This window comes from Myotis lucifugus, unplaced genomic scaffold, assembly GCF_000147115.1.
Source record: "Myotis lucifugus unplaced genomic scaffold, Myoluc2.0 scaffold_274, whole genome shotgun sequence".
NCBI classification, from domain to species: domain Eukaryota; kingdom Metazoa; phylum Chordata; class Mammalia; order Chiroptera; family Vespertilionidae; genus Myotis; species Myotis lucifugus.
In genome coordinates, this window is record NW_005871322.1 from 332,656 (window position 1) to 350,369 (window position 17,714).

Genomic DNA, 17,714 nt, shown 5'->3' on the forward strand with positions numbered 1-17,714 from the left:
CGGGTTTGCGTGGACCTGGAAGAACCCCGAGCTGAGGGAGAGGGGTCGAGGACCCAGAGGGCACGGAGGCGCTGTCCCAGGAGCAGCTCCGTGTTCCTTGGAGGAAGTGGGATTCTCTGCAGGTAGCGGGAGGACTGCCCGATGAGCATGGAGGTGCTGTCCCAGGGGGGCAGCTCAGTGTTCCTTGGAGGAAGTGGGGTCCTCTGCACGTGGCGGGAGGACTGCCCGATGAGCATGGAGGAGCTGTCCCAGGAGCAGCTCAGTGTTCCTTGGAGGAAGTGAGATTCTCTGCAGGTGGCGGGAGGACTGACCGATGGGCACGGAGGAGCTGTCCCAGGGGGCAGCTCAGTGTTCCTTGGAGGAAGTGGGGTCCTCTGCACGTGGCGGGAGGACTGCCCAATGAGCAGGAGCTGTCCCAGGAGCAGCTCCGTGTTCCTTGGAGGAAGTGGGATCCTCTGCAGGTGGCAGGAGGACTGACTGCCCAGTGAGCACGGAGGTGCGCCGCGCGGCCGGGTGCTGGGAACTGCGTGGCCCAGGGTTGGCCTGACGCAGACTGTTCAGCTGACAGGAGAGGGGCTAAGAGCCTGGGCTCCTACACTGGGCCAAGCCACAACCAGCTCTGAGGCCAGGGGCAGAGCGGGCAGGGGTGAGTGGGGGTCTGCAGGACAGATACACGGTAAATGTGTGTGAAAAACTACAATGTAAGTCCTGGTCCACCGGCCTGACCGGGAAGGGACGCCAGCAGACAGTGGAGTACCCTCGGTGACCCTCTCTTAGTTGAAAAGGTTTTGTGAACTCTGGCTAACCAAGTCAGGTTAAACACAGACTTTTGCGCTGAAGGGCATTAATCAGGGACCAATTTACAATTCAAATGTGAAGCTTAAGTAAAACACTGACTTTCTAAGAATTGTCGCTTTGGTATCCGACTCTTACACGCCACAATGTGATGGGAGCCTCCCGTCGTCTAGGCCCTGAGCAAGGCACTCCCCGGAGGTACTGTTCCCATTTTACAGAAGAGAGGACTGAGACTTCAGAGCTGCAGCAGCTTGTCCCAGGACACACAGTTAATGGGTGGGTAGAGTCCAGGTTCCAACTCTCTTCACTACACAATGTTGCCTAATACACAACTCGGATGGGCTTGTGAATTCCAAGCTAAGCAGTAAATACCAAAAGGGCTCTCACCTTTTGGTTACCAAACATGAAACTCAGTGACTCCAATTAATACTCTATTCAATCGGCAAATATTGGGCACTTAGTACGTGCTAAGCAAAGATGATAAGCTGAATCGTTGGATGTAGGCTCTGGCCTCTGCTCTCTCCCAAAATCTCAGTGAAATGACAATTACAGGGATTTATTTTTTAAAGGGCATAAAACTATTAGGACAAAGAATGGGAAAGGAGACAAGGGCAACAAAATGTTGGAAGCAAAAACGCAAATGGGCAAGTGGTAACTGACTAGCAGATCCAAGAAAGCTAAACCGTCAGCTGGCACAGGCAAAGGCTGAAATGCAACCTAGGTTCTACCACAGAACAAAAGGCTTTGGAATAGGCAGCACCAGCACATCTAGAAATGGCGGTGAAGGCGGGAATAAAAATTTTTTTAAAAAGGTCAATTGAGAGTCTTTTTAAGAAGCAATTGGATCCCTGGGTCCCCTCTCATGCTCATCCCCCAAAACTGTAGTTCTAGTCTCTGGAGAAGATAAAACAGAGGGTCTCAGCTGGGAATCACTAGGCACAGTTGAGGACAGGGGTACCATACTGAAAACTGTGTGTGTGTGTGTGTGTGTGTGTGTGTGTGTATCCCTGGATACTAAGTAACTAGATGCCCGGTTCACAAAATCAGTGCACTGGAGGGGAAGCCCCTCAGCCCGGCCTATACCCTCTCGCAGTCCAGGACCCCTCACTCCTTACCGCCTGCCTACTCGCTGCTCCTTAGCGCTGCCACGGAGGTGGAGAGGCTCCCGCCACCACTGCTGCACTTGCCAGCCGTGAGCCCGGCTTCTGGCTGAGGAATGCTCCCACTGTGGGAGCGCACTGGCCACCAGGGGCAGCTCCTGTGTTGAGCGTCTGCCCCCTGGTGGTCAGTGTACATCATAACAATTGGTTGTTCTGCTGTTTGGTCAATTTGCATATTAGACTTATTATATAGGATATGAAAGCAAAAAAAAGAGTTAAAGGAAAGAAAATCTCACAGGAAATAGAGTCAAAAAACAGAGATAGAAAATGAGAAAATAAATTAGAGCTATAGTCCAAGAGAATAATAGAATAAGACTTCCATAAAGTTAAAGAGAATGAATGGAAGGAAAAAAACATAAAATAATAATTAAATAACATTTTTCAGAACCAAAGGACATGAGTTTTGGACTTAAAGGACCCACCAGTGCCCAGCATAGTGAGTGGCGCATCAGACCACTGGAGCAAAGAGAAGAGCCTTGAGGTTCCAGGAGGAACATAGCAGGTTTCTTTATAAAGAATCAGGAATCAGAAAGGCATCAGACTTTTGGGAGCTACAAGGGAATGGAGCAAACCCTTCCACATCCTGAGGAAAAGTGATCCCACCTAAGAAGTCTGGTTACAGCTGGAGTATGAGTAAGGTGTGAGGGTTGATGGAAGACTCTTTCAGACATGCAAAGACTCTCTCTGTCTCTTTCTCAGGAGGCGGCTAGAGGAGGACACCATCGGAACAAAGATTTAAACCAAGGAAGCAACCCTGGCTGGTGTGGCTCAATGGATAGAGTGTTGGCCTGTGCACTGAAGGATCTCGGGATTGATTCCTGGCCAAGGGCACATACCTGGGGTGCAGGTTCGATCCGTGGCTTTGGTCAGGGTGCCAGTGGGAAGCAACCAATTGATGTGTCTCTCTCACATCAAAGTTTCTCTCCCTCCCTCCCTCCCTCCCTTCCACTCTCCCTAAATATCAATGGAAAGATATCCTCAGGTGAGGACTAATAAACCAAGGAAGCAGAGAACAGAGGATCCAAGAGAGGGTGGATGCAGCCTACAGAGAGGTGAAGGGGGCAGAGGCCCCGGTGCAGCAGGGCTGGGAGTCAACCAGCCCAGACTGGAGCAGCCAGAGACTTCAAGAGACTTCTTCAAGGTGAAATTAAGAAAATACTTGATTTACAGCAAAGGAAGATACATCGTTTGGGGAAAGATTTGAAATAAACTAGTGATAAATGCCTAGGAAACTAAGCAAATATTCATAGATATTAATTGCAGGAAAATGATGTCTAGAAAAGGATAAGTATGGTAAATCACAAGGCTCAACTGTGAATAATATTTGCATAATTATAATAATGTAAACAATGAATACTGACTTATCCAAAAGTATGTGACCATATTAGGAGAGGATGGGGTCCAGATGTATGCACGTGTGATAGGGAAAAGGGGAGGGTGTGCAAGAGACTGAAATACTCATCATTCATCAGGGGAGATCAGTAGATGCTTAAAACTGAAAACCCAGGAGGTAGCAGTATATGCGTGTTCATTACGAATATAAAGGTAAGGGGTGGGGGCGGGCTAGAAGGGGCCCTTGGGAGAAAAAAAAAGGACATATGTAATACTTTTCAAGAAGAAAAAAATACATAAAGGTAAAAACAAAGCTAACGAGTTAAAAGTTACAAAGTGTTGCCTCTGGAGGCAGGAAATGTAGTGGGGGTTTGAGGCCTTGTGGAACTATTTGATTCTCTCAACCATGTGCACTTATAACTTCAATAAAAATAAAATCTAAATGAAAAACATTTTTACAAAAAGGAACATGAGAGTCGGTGGCTAACAAGGCAGATAGAGCTCCTGCCAGCAGAGCCGTGAAGAACAAGCACTGAATCCAGTAAATACAACAGCGTGTGCTGAGTGTTGCTCATGGTGGTATGGGGATTTCCAGCAAAGATTTAATTGAGTTTGTGGCTCAGAATTTCAGCTGATATTCGAAATATGAACAGCAATTAGCTAGGCAAAGGGATGGGAAGGGTGGGTGGAAGTGTGTTCTGGGCAGAGGGAACATGTGCCAAGGCTCAGACACAAGCAAAAGCAAAGCACAGTGAAGAGGCTCCAGCCCAGCATTCAAGGCGGGAGGACTGGCAGACAAGACCTGAGCTGAACGGTAGCCATGGGCCAGTCTCTGCAGGGTTTCACGGGCCCCATGAGAGGGTGGACTCTGATGAAATGTTAAGCAGGAGAGTGAGGCCTTTTATTTATTTATTTTTAAATATATTTTTATTGATTTCAGAGAGGAAGGGAAAGATAGAAACATCAATGAGGAGAGAGAATCATGGATGGCTGCCTCCGACACGCCCCCCACTGGGGATTGAGCCCGCAACCAGGGCATGTGCTCTTGACCAGAATTGAACCCAGGACCCTTCAGTCTACAGGCCGACGCTCTATCCACTGAGCCAAACGAGCTAGGGCCTGGTGAGGCCTTTTAGAATGCTCTCTCTGGCCACAAGAGGGAGATGGGTTGAGCATGGCAAGATTGGAGGTTCTCCTCCAGTACTTATTGTTTCCTGTCCCTGGACACTAGCCTAAGTTTATTTTTAGTTCCAAGGACAGACTCAAATTTTTTACTTTTGCTTTTTAACAGTTCACAGACTTCATCCCACATAGTAATAGTAGATAAAAAATGGTATTTTGGTGCCTTCCTCAGTGTTAAATTGCAATATATCATGAGTCGGTGGCTATAGCTGTGCCTCTAGGGTGTTTACAAAAGCTGAAGTCAAAATGAGGATAAATAAATGATAGAGAAGCTAAATTAGCGATAGATGCGTAGGAAACCAAGGCAGCCTTTGGACAGGTCTCTGGGTTTCAGGGTCTGAGCCACATATCAAGAGCTGACTCAAGGCGACCGGACTCAGAAGAGACTGATTAATAAACCAGATGCTACTTTATTAGTTGCTGCCAGTGGAAAGAGTCTACCAGCAGCTGTAATGCTGATTCTTATCTCAGTCCCTGAACTCATCCTGAGAGTATACTCCCCAGGATACTCTTCTTTCCTTGGATCAAGCCTGGCCTCTTCCCAAGTCCCTCAGCCACTCTGCTAGCCCTGGGCTGGTCTCCTTCCAAGGACAACCACCTCCAAGCCGGGGGACTCCTCACTCTAGTCTAGCCCCTCTCTGCAAGCACAGTGATTCCATGGACTCATGGAGGGTTCTTAACGTCAAAAGCATTGATCCTACAAGGGCGTTAGATTCTAAATTCCATGAAGGGCTGGGAGCAAAACACCCTCCCAAACTGTGGCCCTGCAGGTTCTTCCCCTGGAGACAGTGCCTGATAATGGTGAGGTGAGAGGGGGGTTCCCATTTCACTTCATTTCTTACTGAGGTCTCCCAGTGCATCTCTGTGAGTGTTGGGATGGGGGTAGCTTTTCCTGTAACTCCAATTAAACAATAGATCGAATCTACTACTTTTAGTAAGCTCAGTAATTAGCAGGAGCCCTAGAGACTTCTACCTCAAACAGAAAAATATAAACAGTGGTGTTGAGCCCTAGCCCGTTTGGCTCAGTGAATAGAGCACCGGCCTGCAGACTGAAGGGTCCCAGGTTCGAGTCCGGTTAAGGGCACATGCTTGGGTTGCGGGCTCGATCCCCAGTAGGGGGCATGCAAGAGGCAGCCAATCAATGATTCCCTCTCATCATTGATGTTTCTCTCTCTCTCTTCCTTTATGAAATAAATAAAAATATAAAAATTTTAAAATATACATATATATATATTTTTTAAAAAGAACCCCCCCCCCAAAATAAACAGTGGTGGTGAAATTGAACATTTCAAGTATAAAGTATATAGTAGGAAGACCAATTAAGTTTATCAGAAATAATTATCAATATTAAGCATGAACCAAACACCCAAGAAAGTCTCATGTTTATTGTCACATGACTTACAACTTGTTTTGAAATGATTCTATTCTTACAAGGCCTTTTAAAGAAAAGTGCCCATATAAATCCCTTACATCTGAGGGATTCGACTCAAAGATGTAAAAATAAACAACCCATTTCGGCGTTTGAAAGCAGCAGATGCCCCTGTCTTCTGTGGGGGGACTGACGGGGCTCCTCCAATAGTGTTCCCACGTGTCTGGAGGGAGGGGCCGGGGCCTGGGCAAATTCCAGGCGGAGCGGTTCAGGGGTTAGAGTCAACTGCTGCTTCTGAAAAAACTTGTCTCTTCAGCCGGAAAAATGTTCTCCAAATCTTCTCTAAAAATAGTGCTCGCTGGGATTTTCCAGTTTGACATTCCTTTGGTTCCTATGACCAAGGACAACCCCAGCCAATCCATCTGCGTCCCTCCCCGGAGCCTCCAGTGGAATCCCAGCCTTTGTGGGACCCCTGTTGCTACTGTGGCCTCCAGACCTTGCTGGCACTTGACAACTCAGGGAAGATTCGTCTGCTCGGCAGTTGCTGGCTTCTCCCCGGCTGCCTGCTGCCTTCCCTTCCCATGGCAGAGGAAGAATGGCCTTCCGGGAAGAAGGCGCAAAGGGTGGCTCCAAAGAAATGTGAGCACTGCCTTCACTTACCCCCAGGACCCACGGTCATGCCAGGCCGGGTGCTGGCTACACTGGCCTGTGAACCTCAGGGAGCAGCTGCGGTAGCCAGGAGGCAACTTACATAAACCAAACATTTGCTGGTGGCCCACCCCCGTCTGCCAGGCCCTGCACTGCATGCTGGGGCTCCAAGGCTCTCTCAAAAGAACTGTGCGGGTAGTAATTGTGGAACCAGGACAGACGTGTTTGCTTCTGTCTGCCAAGCATCCATCCCCCGCTTTTCTTTTTTTTAATAAGTTTTTACTGATTTCAGAGAGAGTAAGGGAGAAGGGGAGAGAGAGAAATATCAGTGAAGCTTCCTGCACACCCCCTACTGGGGATCTAGCCCGCCACCCAGACATGTGCCCTGACCAGGAATCGAACTGTGACCTCCTGGTTCATGGGTCGAAGCTCAACCACTGAGCAACACCAACCGGGCCCCCTGCTTCTAATGACAGCCCCACCACCTTGTCCTGGGCCTACTCCTCTTCTACTTCCACCTCCCAGGAAGAGTGGGCACCTGACCCAAGAATGAGCAGGCATGGTTCCCTGCCCTCCTAGACCATAGCTCAGGGTGGGCCTGGGACCTGAGCTGAGCCAGAGATTCCCACCTGGGGATTTTCTCCAGAACGCAGGGGTTCGTGAACTTCCATGCGCAGAGGCATCACTCGAGATGTAGATTCTCAGCAACTCCTCTAAGAGTCTGCTTAGGCCTGGGGTGGGGGCAGGATTGTGCTGCTCCAAGTACCTGCAGGATATAAGGTCAATACAATTACCTGGGCCAGGAGGGCAGGGAGGGCTCTAAGGAGTTAAGCTGGGTCTTGAAGGCTAAGAAGGAGTTGACTCAGCAGCATGTGATCCTGCCAAATGTGTCTGCCTTCCTGCTTGGCCTGTATGGCTCCAGGCTCTCCTGACCATCCTCTCTCTCTGCTTGCTCTTTTCAGTCATAGTCATAGGACTGGCCCCTACAGTTCGTTTCTCAGGCCACAGCCATGCCGTTTACCTGCATGGGATACATTCCAAGATCTCCAGTGGGTGCCTGAAACTGCGGATAGCACCGAACCGTATACATCCATAGATATGTGTTTTTCCTATACATACTTACATATGATAAAGCTTAACTTATAAATTACGCATAGCAAGAGATTAACAATAAAAATAGAATAATTATAATAATACACTGTAATAAGTTATGTGAATGTGGTCTCTCTCACAATACCTTTTTGTAACCATCTCTTACTTGCTGTAAATGGTTTGATGTCACTCCTTCCAGAGCAGCCGTGGGCAAACTACGGCCCACGGGCCAGATCCGGCCCGTTTGAAATGAATAAAACTAAAAAAAAAAAAAAAAGACTGTACCCTTTTATGTAATGATGTTTACTTTGAATTTATATTAGTTCACACAAACACTCCATCCATGCTTTTGTTCCGGCCCTCCGGTCCAGTTTATGTAACCATCTCTTACTTGCCGTAAATGGTTTGGTGTCACTCCTTCCAGAGGATCCCTTGCTGAAGTCTTCCTGCAGGCTCAGTGCTTTCTGGTGCAACACATTTTCTGTTCATGTTTTTCACCCATAAATTTATTGCCTTTCCATCGTGTGTGTGTGTGTGTGTGTGTGTGTGTGCATGTATTAAAGCTGGGGACAGTGAAACAAGGCAGGGCTTAGGACAGAAGCAGCAACAGGAGAGAGCCTGAGCGGGGCTGCTTTGACCCACTGGAAAGTCAGAGAAAAGGGGGCCTTGGAGACGGGTTCAGGAGTTTCGCCCAGGACGAGCTGCCACTACCCATTGCTCCCCTGGTTGCAAGTCTTGTGGAGACCCTTAGAGTTTAAGAGGTGCACGCCTGTGGGGGAAGAGGAGGGAGAAGGGCAAGGTGACAGCATGCTCCTGGCAGGGAGAGTACACTTTCCATCTTAACTGAGCACTAATCCATGCACTGTGGCCATAACTTTTGCATTTTGAGGTATGACCGCAAAACAAGCAAGAATTTCTTTTCCTTTCTTCACAATTCCACACTCATTCTTATTATAGATCTTAGCAACCTCAGCATATTATATTTTTCCTCTTCTTATCAAGAATATCCACCTTGCCCTAACCGGTTTGGCTCGGTGGATAGAGCGTCAGCCTGCGGACTGAAGGGTCCCAGGTTCAATTGCAGTCAAGGGCATGTACCTTGGTTGCGGGTACATCCCCAGTAGCGGGTGTGCAGGAGGCAGCTGATCGATGTTTCTCTCTCATCGATGTTTCTCTCTCTCCCTTCCTCTCTGTAAAATATCAATAAATATATATATTTTTTTAAAAGAATATTCACCTTTACATTTAAAGGGAGCACTTTAGCCCTAGCCTTTGTGGCTCAGTTGGTTGAATGTCGTCCCATGCACCAAAAGGTTGCCAGTTTGATTCCAGATAGGAGGCAGCTGATCAATGAATTGCCTTCACATTGATGTTTCTCTCTTCTCCCTCTCCCCTTCCTTCTCTAAAAATCAGTAAAAAAAAAAAAAAAGTATTTTTTTTAAAGCGGGGGAGGGAGCACTTTATTGTTTCTCTTTGGCATATCTGAACTGCCAGCATCACCACTCTTGCACTTGGGGCCATTACTAAATAAAATTAGAGTTACTTAAACACAAGCACTGTGGCAATCCTACTAAGTAACTACCGGGTAGGAAGCATTTACAGTATGTAGTCACTGGACAACGGGACAATTCGCCTTCTGAGAAGGAGGGTATGGGAGAGCGTGAGATTTCATCACACTATTCAGAACAATGCACAATTTAAAAACTTCTGAATTATTTCTGAAATTTTTCACTTAATATTTTTGGACTGAGGTTGACCCAGAGTAACTGACACTTCAGGAAACTGAAACTGCTAATGTGCACGTAGGTAAGAGGGAACAACTGTACTCGCTTCATCTCCTTTCCTATGACTCCAGACCTTTCTCCTGAGCTCCAGCCACTTAGATCCAACTGCCCACAGATACTACCTTTGTCATGGAATTGTGTGCCCTGAATTCCATGAGGCCAAAGCATAACTCATAATCTCACCTGATGCCCCCCGCCAGTAGGCACACCCATTCCTTTATGAGGCTAGTAGGAGGGAGAGGCGGCGGAGGAGGTACAGCTATTGTACACCCCATGTGCCACATACTGCTCTACTTGGCTTTCACATATTAACTCATTAAATGCTCAAAACAGCCACTAAGGTGGGCTAACTCCTGGCATCCTGTAGGGCTCAGCTAGATGTCCACTCTTCCAGCTAGATATCAAAACAGTATCAACATTTTGCAGAATGTCCCTCAATTCCTGAGTCCCTAGGCTGGGTCAGGTACTCCAGCCCTGGCCTTCTTAGTTCCTTAATCAAAGTATTTATCACAGGGGTTCTGACTCACTGTTTACTCATCCATCTGCAGCCCTTCCAGCCATAAGCTCTGAAAGGGCAAAGGCCTCTTTTATCTCCATTGTGTCTCAGGGCCAGATGTGGGATAGGCATGCAATAAACCATTCATGGGACACAGGATTATATTCACTAGTTGAGTATTTTCAGACAAGATATTAACCTCTGTGGGCCTGTTTCCTCATCCGTCAAGAGTTTAGAATTGTGCTTGAGACAAAGTAGATACTCAGCAAATGTTTACTCATTGCTGTAAACATTTTGTAACGAGCTTTGAAAGCATAATAATTCTGAATGAGCAAGGCAGGGCAAGGCATTCTGGGAAGAATAGCTATCCTAAGCAAAGGCCCTATCAGAAAGGCCGGAGAGGTTCAGAAAGAGGTGAGCAGTCTGGGTTCCTGTCCAGACAGGGAGAGGTTAAAAGTTATTTGAAGGCAGGGGCTGGGACAGGTAGGCTGCCATGCTGGGAACAGATTCCCAAAGCCCCAGCAGTCAGGGGAGCCATCAGAGCTGCATTTTGCTCTTTAAGCAGGGACTGACATGATCAGATTTGGGTGAAAACAAAAAGTACAGATGAATAATTCAAAATCTTATCTCCTCTGTATCAAATGGGGAGTAGAGATTCTGTTACCCTGAATAATGTACAGAGCCCTTAAAAAAAAATATGGTCTTGCCCTAACTGGTTTGGCTCAATGGATAGAGCATCGGCTTGTGGACTGAAGGGTCCTAGGTTCGATTCCGGTCAAGGGCACATGCCTGGGTTGTGGGCTTGATCCCCAGTAGGGAGCGTGCAGGAGGCAGCCAATCAATGATCTCTGTCATCATTGATGTTTCTATCTCTCTCTCCCTCTCCCTTCCTCTCTGAAATCAATAAAAATGTATTTTTAAAAAATGGTGGACCTTGAAAAATAAAAAGGTCTCAGAGTCCCCAAGAGTTTATCTATGGATACCACCTAAAGGTCCCCAGACTCATTTGGGGAGCCTGGGGCAGCCAGGAACGCTCTCAAGGTGGTTCAGGGAGCCTGGTTCTTGGAGAGGAAGTGGGCTGAAGCCCTCCAGATCTGTGGGTGTGTGAGCTAAGCCTGAGGACAGACAGGCCTTAGGTAAGTGATCAGAGTGGACAGGAAAACATGATGCTGGGACACGCGAAGGGCAGAGTCTGGGAGACCAAGACATTGGGGGAGGGGGAATGAAATAGTGGCTGAGGAAAACACTTAAAGAAGTCATGCAGGTGAAGGTTCTAGGAGCTATTGCCAAAGGCCTGAATGTCACACCACTTGCACTTTTTAGCCTGTATACATGGGCAGACCTAAAGATTGTTTTAATTAATTTGGAAACAATATCAAATTTATTGTTAAACATTTAAAAGGCTGTACGTACAAAAAACTCCCCCCACTTCCCTATTTGAAAGTGAGTTGCCAATCTAATACCCCATCATCCCCAAATACTTTAGTAGTGGACATGTTCTACAAACAGGGGCATTCTCCTTTACCAGAATACAATCAGGAAATCATTACTGACACATCACTACCACTAGCCCTCGGATCCCATTCAAATTTTGCCAAATGTCCCTGTCTTTGTAGCAAAATGACCCCATTCAGAATCATGCATTCCATTGGTTGTCATGTCATTTTAGTCTCCTTCAGACTGAAACAGGTCCTCAGACTGGTCTTGACTTTTATGACCTTCACACTTTTGAAGATTACAGCCAATTGTTTTGCAGAATGCCCCTCAATTTGGGTTGGTCTGATGTTTCCTCAGGGTTACACTTTGGGCAGAAACACCCTAGAAGTGATGCGTTCTTAGCACAGCGTGTCAGGAGGCCTGTGATTGCTTCTTGTCCTAATGATGCTCCCTTTGATCAGCTGATTAGGCTTGTGTCTACCAGGCTTCTCTGCTGCAAGTTATTCTTTTTCCCTTGTAATAAAGAAAAAAAACCTGGGACAATTTGAGCGTCCAAATATTAATTGTAATGTCTGATAACCCACGGAATAAGTTATATAAATTTAAATTTTGTTGAGGAATGCTATTTCTCATGAAACTTCCAGCGTCGGCATGCGGACTGAAAGGTCCCAGGTTCGATTCCGGTCAAGGGCATGTACCTGGGTTGCGGGCACATCCCCAGTAGGAGATGTGCAGGAGGCAGCTGGTCGATGTTCCTCTCTCATCGATGTTTCTAACTCTCTATCTCTCTCCCTTCCTCTCTGTAAAAAATCAATAAATTAAAAAAAAAATTTAAATTTTGTTGAGGAATGCTATTTCTCATGCAACTTCCAATCAGTTTATTTATATCAATATAGATGCATGACTTCCTATTTTATTCAATGGGTGCCCTTCCCCCCACAAGCTTATACGGAGTCGGGCCAGCCCCACTGGGTTCTGACACCCTGTGCCCCACCACCACCACCACGTTCTCCCTCAGGAAGATGCCCTTTTCACCCTATTGGGCTACCTCTCCATGCCACGCCACCTTCCCGTCCGGTCCCCCAACACCCCAGAGACATTCTCTTTACTCTGCTCAGGTTCCAAAGACTGGCTCTGGGTCTTCACAGCTCCCACCCAGCCCAGACATCTACCACGCTCTGTCCACCTAAAGACTTTTAAGGCCAAATCAGTGAGATAGAGGAAGATTGCCACAGACCTGGGTTTTTATTTTGAGCAGAGAAGCTGATTGTGTGGTAGACATCAGTTGGCTTGTCTGTTGCCCCGTAGGAGCAGGGTCCACCTAGTTCTCTTCATTATCACTGACATCTCGAGTGTCACCCACTTAAGCCCACCATTCCTCGGAAGATAGCAGTAGTTGCTGAGAGCAGCAGGGAGGAGGCCCCAGGAGGCCACATACTTCAACCACTTATGCGGAAGCCCACGCATGCAGATGGCAGAGAACTGCTTTGCCTAAGAAATCAGGCAGTTGCCCAGGTGATGAAATTTATGGTGTGCTGAAAGCTTGTCTGCCCTAAAATAGCTCTCCTGCTCAGTCTAAACTAGCAGTTCATGTCTTCGGATTTAAAACCTGGTGTTAGGCACTGCCCAGGGTGGGGAAAGTATGCAGATGGGGTAGAGGGAGGCAGCAACGACTCCTGGATTCTCAGTCACGACTCTGCTCCCTTCTGTGTGACCTTGACAATTTTCCCCTCTGGTCTCTTTCCTCATCATTTTGTTTAATATATTTTTATTGATTTCAGAGAGAAAGAGGGAGAAACATCAGTGATGAGAGAGAACCATTGATCGGCTGCCTCCTGCATCCCTCTACTGGGAATCGAGCCCGCAACCCGGGCATGTGCCCTGACATAGGTCAATGCTCAACCACCGAGCCACCAGTCCGGCTCTTTCCCCATCTTTAAAGTGATGCTTTCTCAGGCCTTTTCAAGAACTAAAATCTTTCTCTCTCATACCATTAGTTCAGGGCTGGTTCAGTTTCAGGACTATCTGCATGCTGGGCACTGCTTGAAGCAGGCATCTCAAGGCAGCCAGCTTGCCTACGAGATAAGTGAGATTTTCCAGAAGAGGAGCTAAGATTCAGAGAGGTTAAGTGACTTGCTGCCTGCTCGCCTCCTGTGGGCCTGCCATAGAGAGAACGTATCCTCTCAGATGGGTTTTCAGGGAGCAAAACCACCAAAGAGTAATTGGAATTGCTGACATACCTTCTAACATGCACATTTTATCTGTTTGCAAAGTTTAAACAAGTACAGTGTTTAGTGTCCTATACACTCCAAAGTTTAATTCCAGGCTAACATTTGTTAGATGATTCTGAGTAGGTCAGAAATGGATTCCCAGCAAAATGGTGCCAAATATTTTAAATATCAAGGACAGATGTAACATGCCACAGGCTGCTGACAGATGTACCCAAGCAACCCCATTCTCTAAATAAATTACTGCCTTAAAAAGGACATATTTTAAATTGTTGAATTTTTCTAACAAAAATTAAGATGCTTATAATATGAAATTCAGATCTTATTTGCCTTTTCTAGAACTTGAAATAGAAGTTCTTTAAAGGAACTGATTCAGTGAGGAACTGAGATTTGCTGGGAGGCAGGGTGGGGAAGATGGAGAAGCCTGATGACCATTTAGGAATGGTAACTACATTCCAGTAAATGTTCTAGAGAAACATCATATATGAAAATACCTTGACATTCTTGTGACTTACCTTGAGTTGCTTGATGAAAACAATCAAAATAGAACACAGCCGAAACCGGTTTGGCTCAGTGGATAGAGCGTCGGCCTGCGGACTGAAAGGTCCCGGGTTCGATTCCGGTCAGGGGCATGTACCTTGGTTGCGGGAAGATGGAGAAGTCTGATGACCATTTAGGAATGGTAACTACATTCCAGTAAATGTTCTAGAGAAACATCATATACTCTCCCTTTCTCTCTGTGAAAAATCAATAAAATATATTTAAAAAAAAAAAAAAAAATAGAACACAGTTCAGTCCTGCCCAGTGTGGCTCAGTGGATAGAATATTGGCCCGTGCAGGGAAGGGTCTTGGATTTGATTCCCAGTCAAGGGCATGTACCTGGGTTGCCTGTTCGACCTCTGGCCCCAGTCGGGGCACTTGCTGGAGGCAACCAATGTCTCTTTCTCATATCAATGTTTCCTTCTTTTTCCCCCTCCCTCCCTTCTAAAATCAACGGAAAAAATATCCTCGGGTGAGGATTAACAAAACAAAATAGAACACAATTCAATGTTAACAGTACTGGAAAAAATGTTAACTTTATTCACATAGGAATTTATTAACAAGATTAGAAGCACTTGAAAGGTTAGGCTCCTCCTCTGTGAAATGCTGCCCAAGGTCTCAACCCTCCCCAAAAGAACCCTGGTTCCCACTGATCTGGTAGCCCCAAAGCCCCATTCCTGGCCTCTCAATCCCCTGCTATCTCAGCACCTCCTCCTCCTTCAAGCTGTACGATTCCTCAGAATCAAAGCCCAGGAAGAGACTTTGGGCTATGTCTCAAGTGTGGCCTGGCCCATTGCACCAGCAGGGTACACTGTCCATGCGCAGTGGTTTTGGCTTCTTCCTGCTCCCAACACAGGCTACAGGCCTGTCACCTCAGTCTCCTCCTAATCAGAACACACTATCTGTGCCTCATCAAGCAAGTCAAGTCAGAGCAGGCATCAAGATAGCACTTTGCATCCTTGCGGCTATCTGCAGGCCTTGCAGGGTAAGGAATACAGCACTAAAGAGCAAGCACTGTCCTTGCCTCCAGATCAGGGCTCAGCTGTGTGTGGCATCCCATGGGAACTACACCAGGAGAATGGTTACAGGATATCCATCCCTCCAACCTGTTTTCTTTAGAAATGATATTTAAACGACAAAATGTAAAATACCACCAATGGAAATGGTAGATTCTACAAAGGGGGCGTTGCTGGAACAATGTTTATTAGGGAGTTTCCTGGAGGTGTTTTCAGGGTCAACAATCACATTGAAAACCTACCCTATGCCAGGCACATGTGTACTTCCTTTAATGTTCACAATGAATGGAAAGACATTTTATCCCCACGTTACAAAGACAGGCCTAAGAAGGGTGAAGTTCCCCAATTTTGGTGGTTTTCTTGTTCTGCTTTTTGATCAATTGCTCATCTGTCTAAACTAAATTTGCCCGATTCCACAGTAAGACTTCTACAAGGTCAGAGGAAGTACCAGGATTGGAACCCACCGGAGCCTAATCCTTCTCTTCCCAACAGTTCAGCTGCCTCCCTCCACGCACTGCTCCCAATACAGAGGTGGCAGGAGAAAAAACCCGGATGTAGACCTGGTGAAAGTCTACATCTCAGGGCCTGCCAAAAGCCCTTACCACAGGTGACCCCTTAAACTCTTCATGCCCTGAGAGGCAGCTATCCTTCCAAGATAGGAGAGTGGCAGGCACAACCTGCCTTTCTCAGCAAAGTAACTGACTGTGAACCCTTCCCCTTTTTTACCGGTGTGCTGTATTCTTTCTCTTTGGGTACATTCTCTGCCATATTTCCCCACCTAACAAGAATGGCTCCTCCATCTGTGACAGAAAGGGAAAAAGGCTAAACAGCAGCACACATGAGCTTAGGACCACATATGAAAACACTTTCAATGGGCCTATTTCCCCATCTGTTTTACATGAGTATAATAAACACCTGCACAGCACCACAATTAGCTGAAATTCAGAAGCTAAACCTCTTGGATTCAAATTCTGGCTCTGACCTTGGTAGCTGTTTAGTCTATCCATGCCTCAGTTTCCTCATCTGGAAACTAAGATGGAGATGATAGAGGCACTTGTCTCTCAGAGTTGTTGTGAAAATTAAATCACTCTATATGAAACATCTAGAGTCACTGGAATACAGCAATCTCTAAAAATAAGCATTTGCTTTACAATGCTACTGCTAGTGTCACCAAATAATCCCCCAAATAAGTGTTCATTCACCAAACTTCCTAATTTCTACAACTGCTGGTAGGTGTACAGGATGATGTAACCTTTATGGAAAGGACTATGATCATCTCAAAACAAAAACTACAGATGTACCTTTATTTACCTTTTGACTAGGACAGGGTGGGGAACCTTTTTCTGCCAAGAACCATTTGTAAATTTATAACATCATTCGAGGGCCATAGAGAATTTAGTATCAACTTAAAAATTAGCCTGCTGCCCTTGCTGGTTTGGCTCAGTGGATAGAGCGTCAGTCTGTGGACTGAAGGTACCTGGGTTAGATTCCGGTCAAGGGCACATGCCAGGGGTGCAGGCTCAATCCCCAGTAGGGAGTGTGCAGGAGGCAGCCCATCAATGACTCTCTCATCATTGATGTTTCTATCTCTTCCTCTCCCTTCCCCTCCCCTCTGAAAGAAATAAAAATATATTTTAAAAAATCAGCCTGCTATATTTGGTCAAACATTTAATTAACTCACCCCTAATGCCTTGGCAGGGCCAGACCAAATGTTCCCCACCCCTGGACTGGGTAGAACCACTGCTAGGAAATTACCCTGAAGATACATCTCCACAAGTAAAAACAACGTATGCACAAGGCTATTTATTGTGGCATTATATAAACACATGACTGGAAATGTCCTAAAAGTCCAGGTATGGGAGACTTGTTGAATCAACTATGGAACATCCACATAATTGAGTACTATGAAGCCATAAGAAAGAATAAAGACAACTGATATAAATCAAGTTTCAAGCAATGTTAAATATTTTAAAATTACATATTGTATGCCCACTGAAAGGGCCTAGATGGAATAGCACCCAGTGCCTATAGTCCAGATCAGCGGTCGCCAACCTTTCGGACCTCGCAGACCACATGGACCACTGGTTGGTGACCACTGCTCCAAAGGTTTCCTTAAACCAGCAGTCACCAACCTTTCGGACCTCATGAACCACCAGTGGCCCACGGACCATCGGCTGGCAACCGCTGGTCCAGATCTTAGTTTCTAATTTCCAATCCCCACTAAAGGGAACCAGGACTCCTTGGGAAAATGGCTGATTCCAGGTGAAAGGTAGGGAAATGTAAGATTAGCATGGAACATCTTTCTGTGACAGAAAGGAAATGTTCAAAGACCAGTTGGGGGAGAGGGGTGTCCATAGGGCACAGCTAAGAGTCTAGTATCTAGAATATAAAAAGAACTCTTACAACTCAATGATAAAATGACAATTTTTAAGTGAGCAAAAGGTATGAATAGACAATTCTAAGATATACAAATGGCCAATAAGCATACGAAAAAAAATGCTCACCATCATTAGTCATTGAGACACCACTTCACATCTACTAGGATGACTATAATTAAAACAAACAAACAGAAAACAAGTGTTGACTAAGATGTGGAGAAATCAGAACCCTTACACAGCCCTAGCTGGTTTGACTC

General features: G+C 46.2%; 1 protein-coding gene across 4 annotated transcripts in view; it reads right to left on the reverse strand.

The window, feature by feature from the left end:
- Positions 1 to 5,834: 5,834 nt before the first annotated feature.
- DYNC1LI2 (dynein cytoplasmic 1 light intermediate chain 2) overlaps positions 5,835 to 17,714 on the reverse strand; it is a 35,194-nt gene continuing 23,314 nt past the window's right edge. The window contains exons 13-14 of one of the 4 annotated variants that reach the window (XR_002831822.1): positions 7,116 to 7,252; positions 5,835 to 6,768 (exon numbers count right to left, since the gene is read on the reverse strand). Coding sequence is in view for 2 of the 4 variants with exons in the window: in XM_023763147.1 (XP_023618915.1) it covers positions 7,169 to 7,252 (84 nt within the window). In the remaining 2 variants the exon portion in view is untranslated. Of the gene's footprint in view, positions 6,769 to 6,876; positions 7,253 to 7,280; positions 7,508 to 17,489; positions 17,627 to 17,714 lie in introns of those variants that run through there. The other 3 variants (XR_002831823.1, XM_023763147.1, XM_014464889.2) reach the window with 3 other exon arrangements.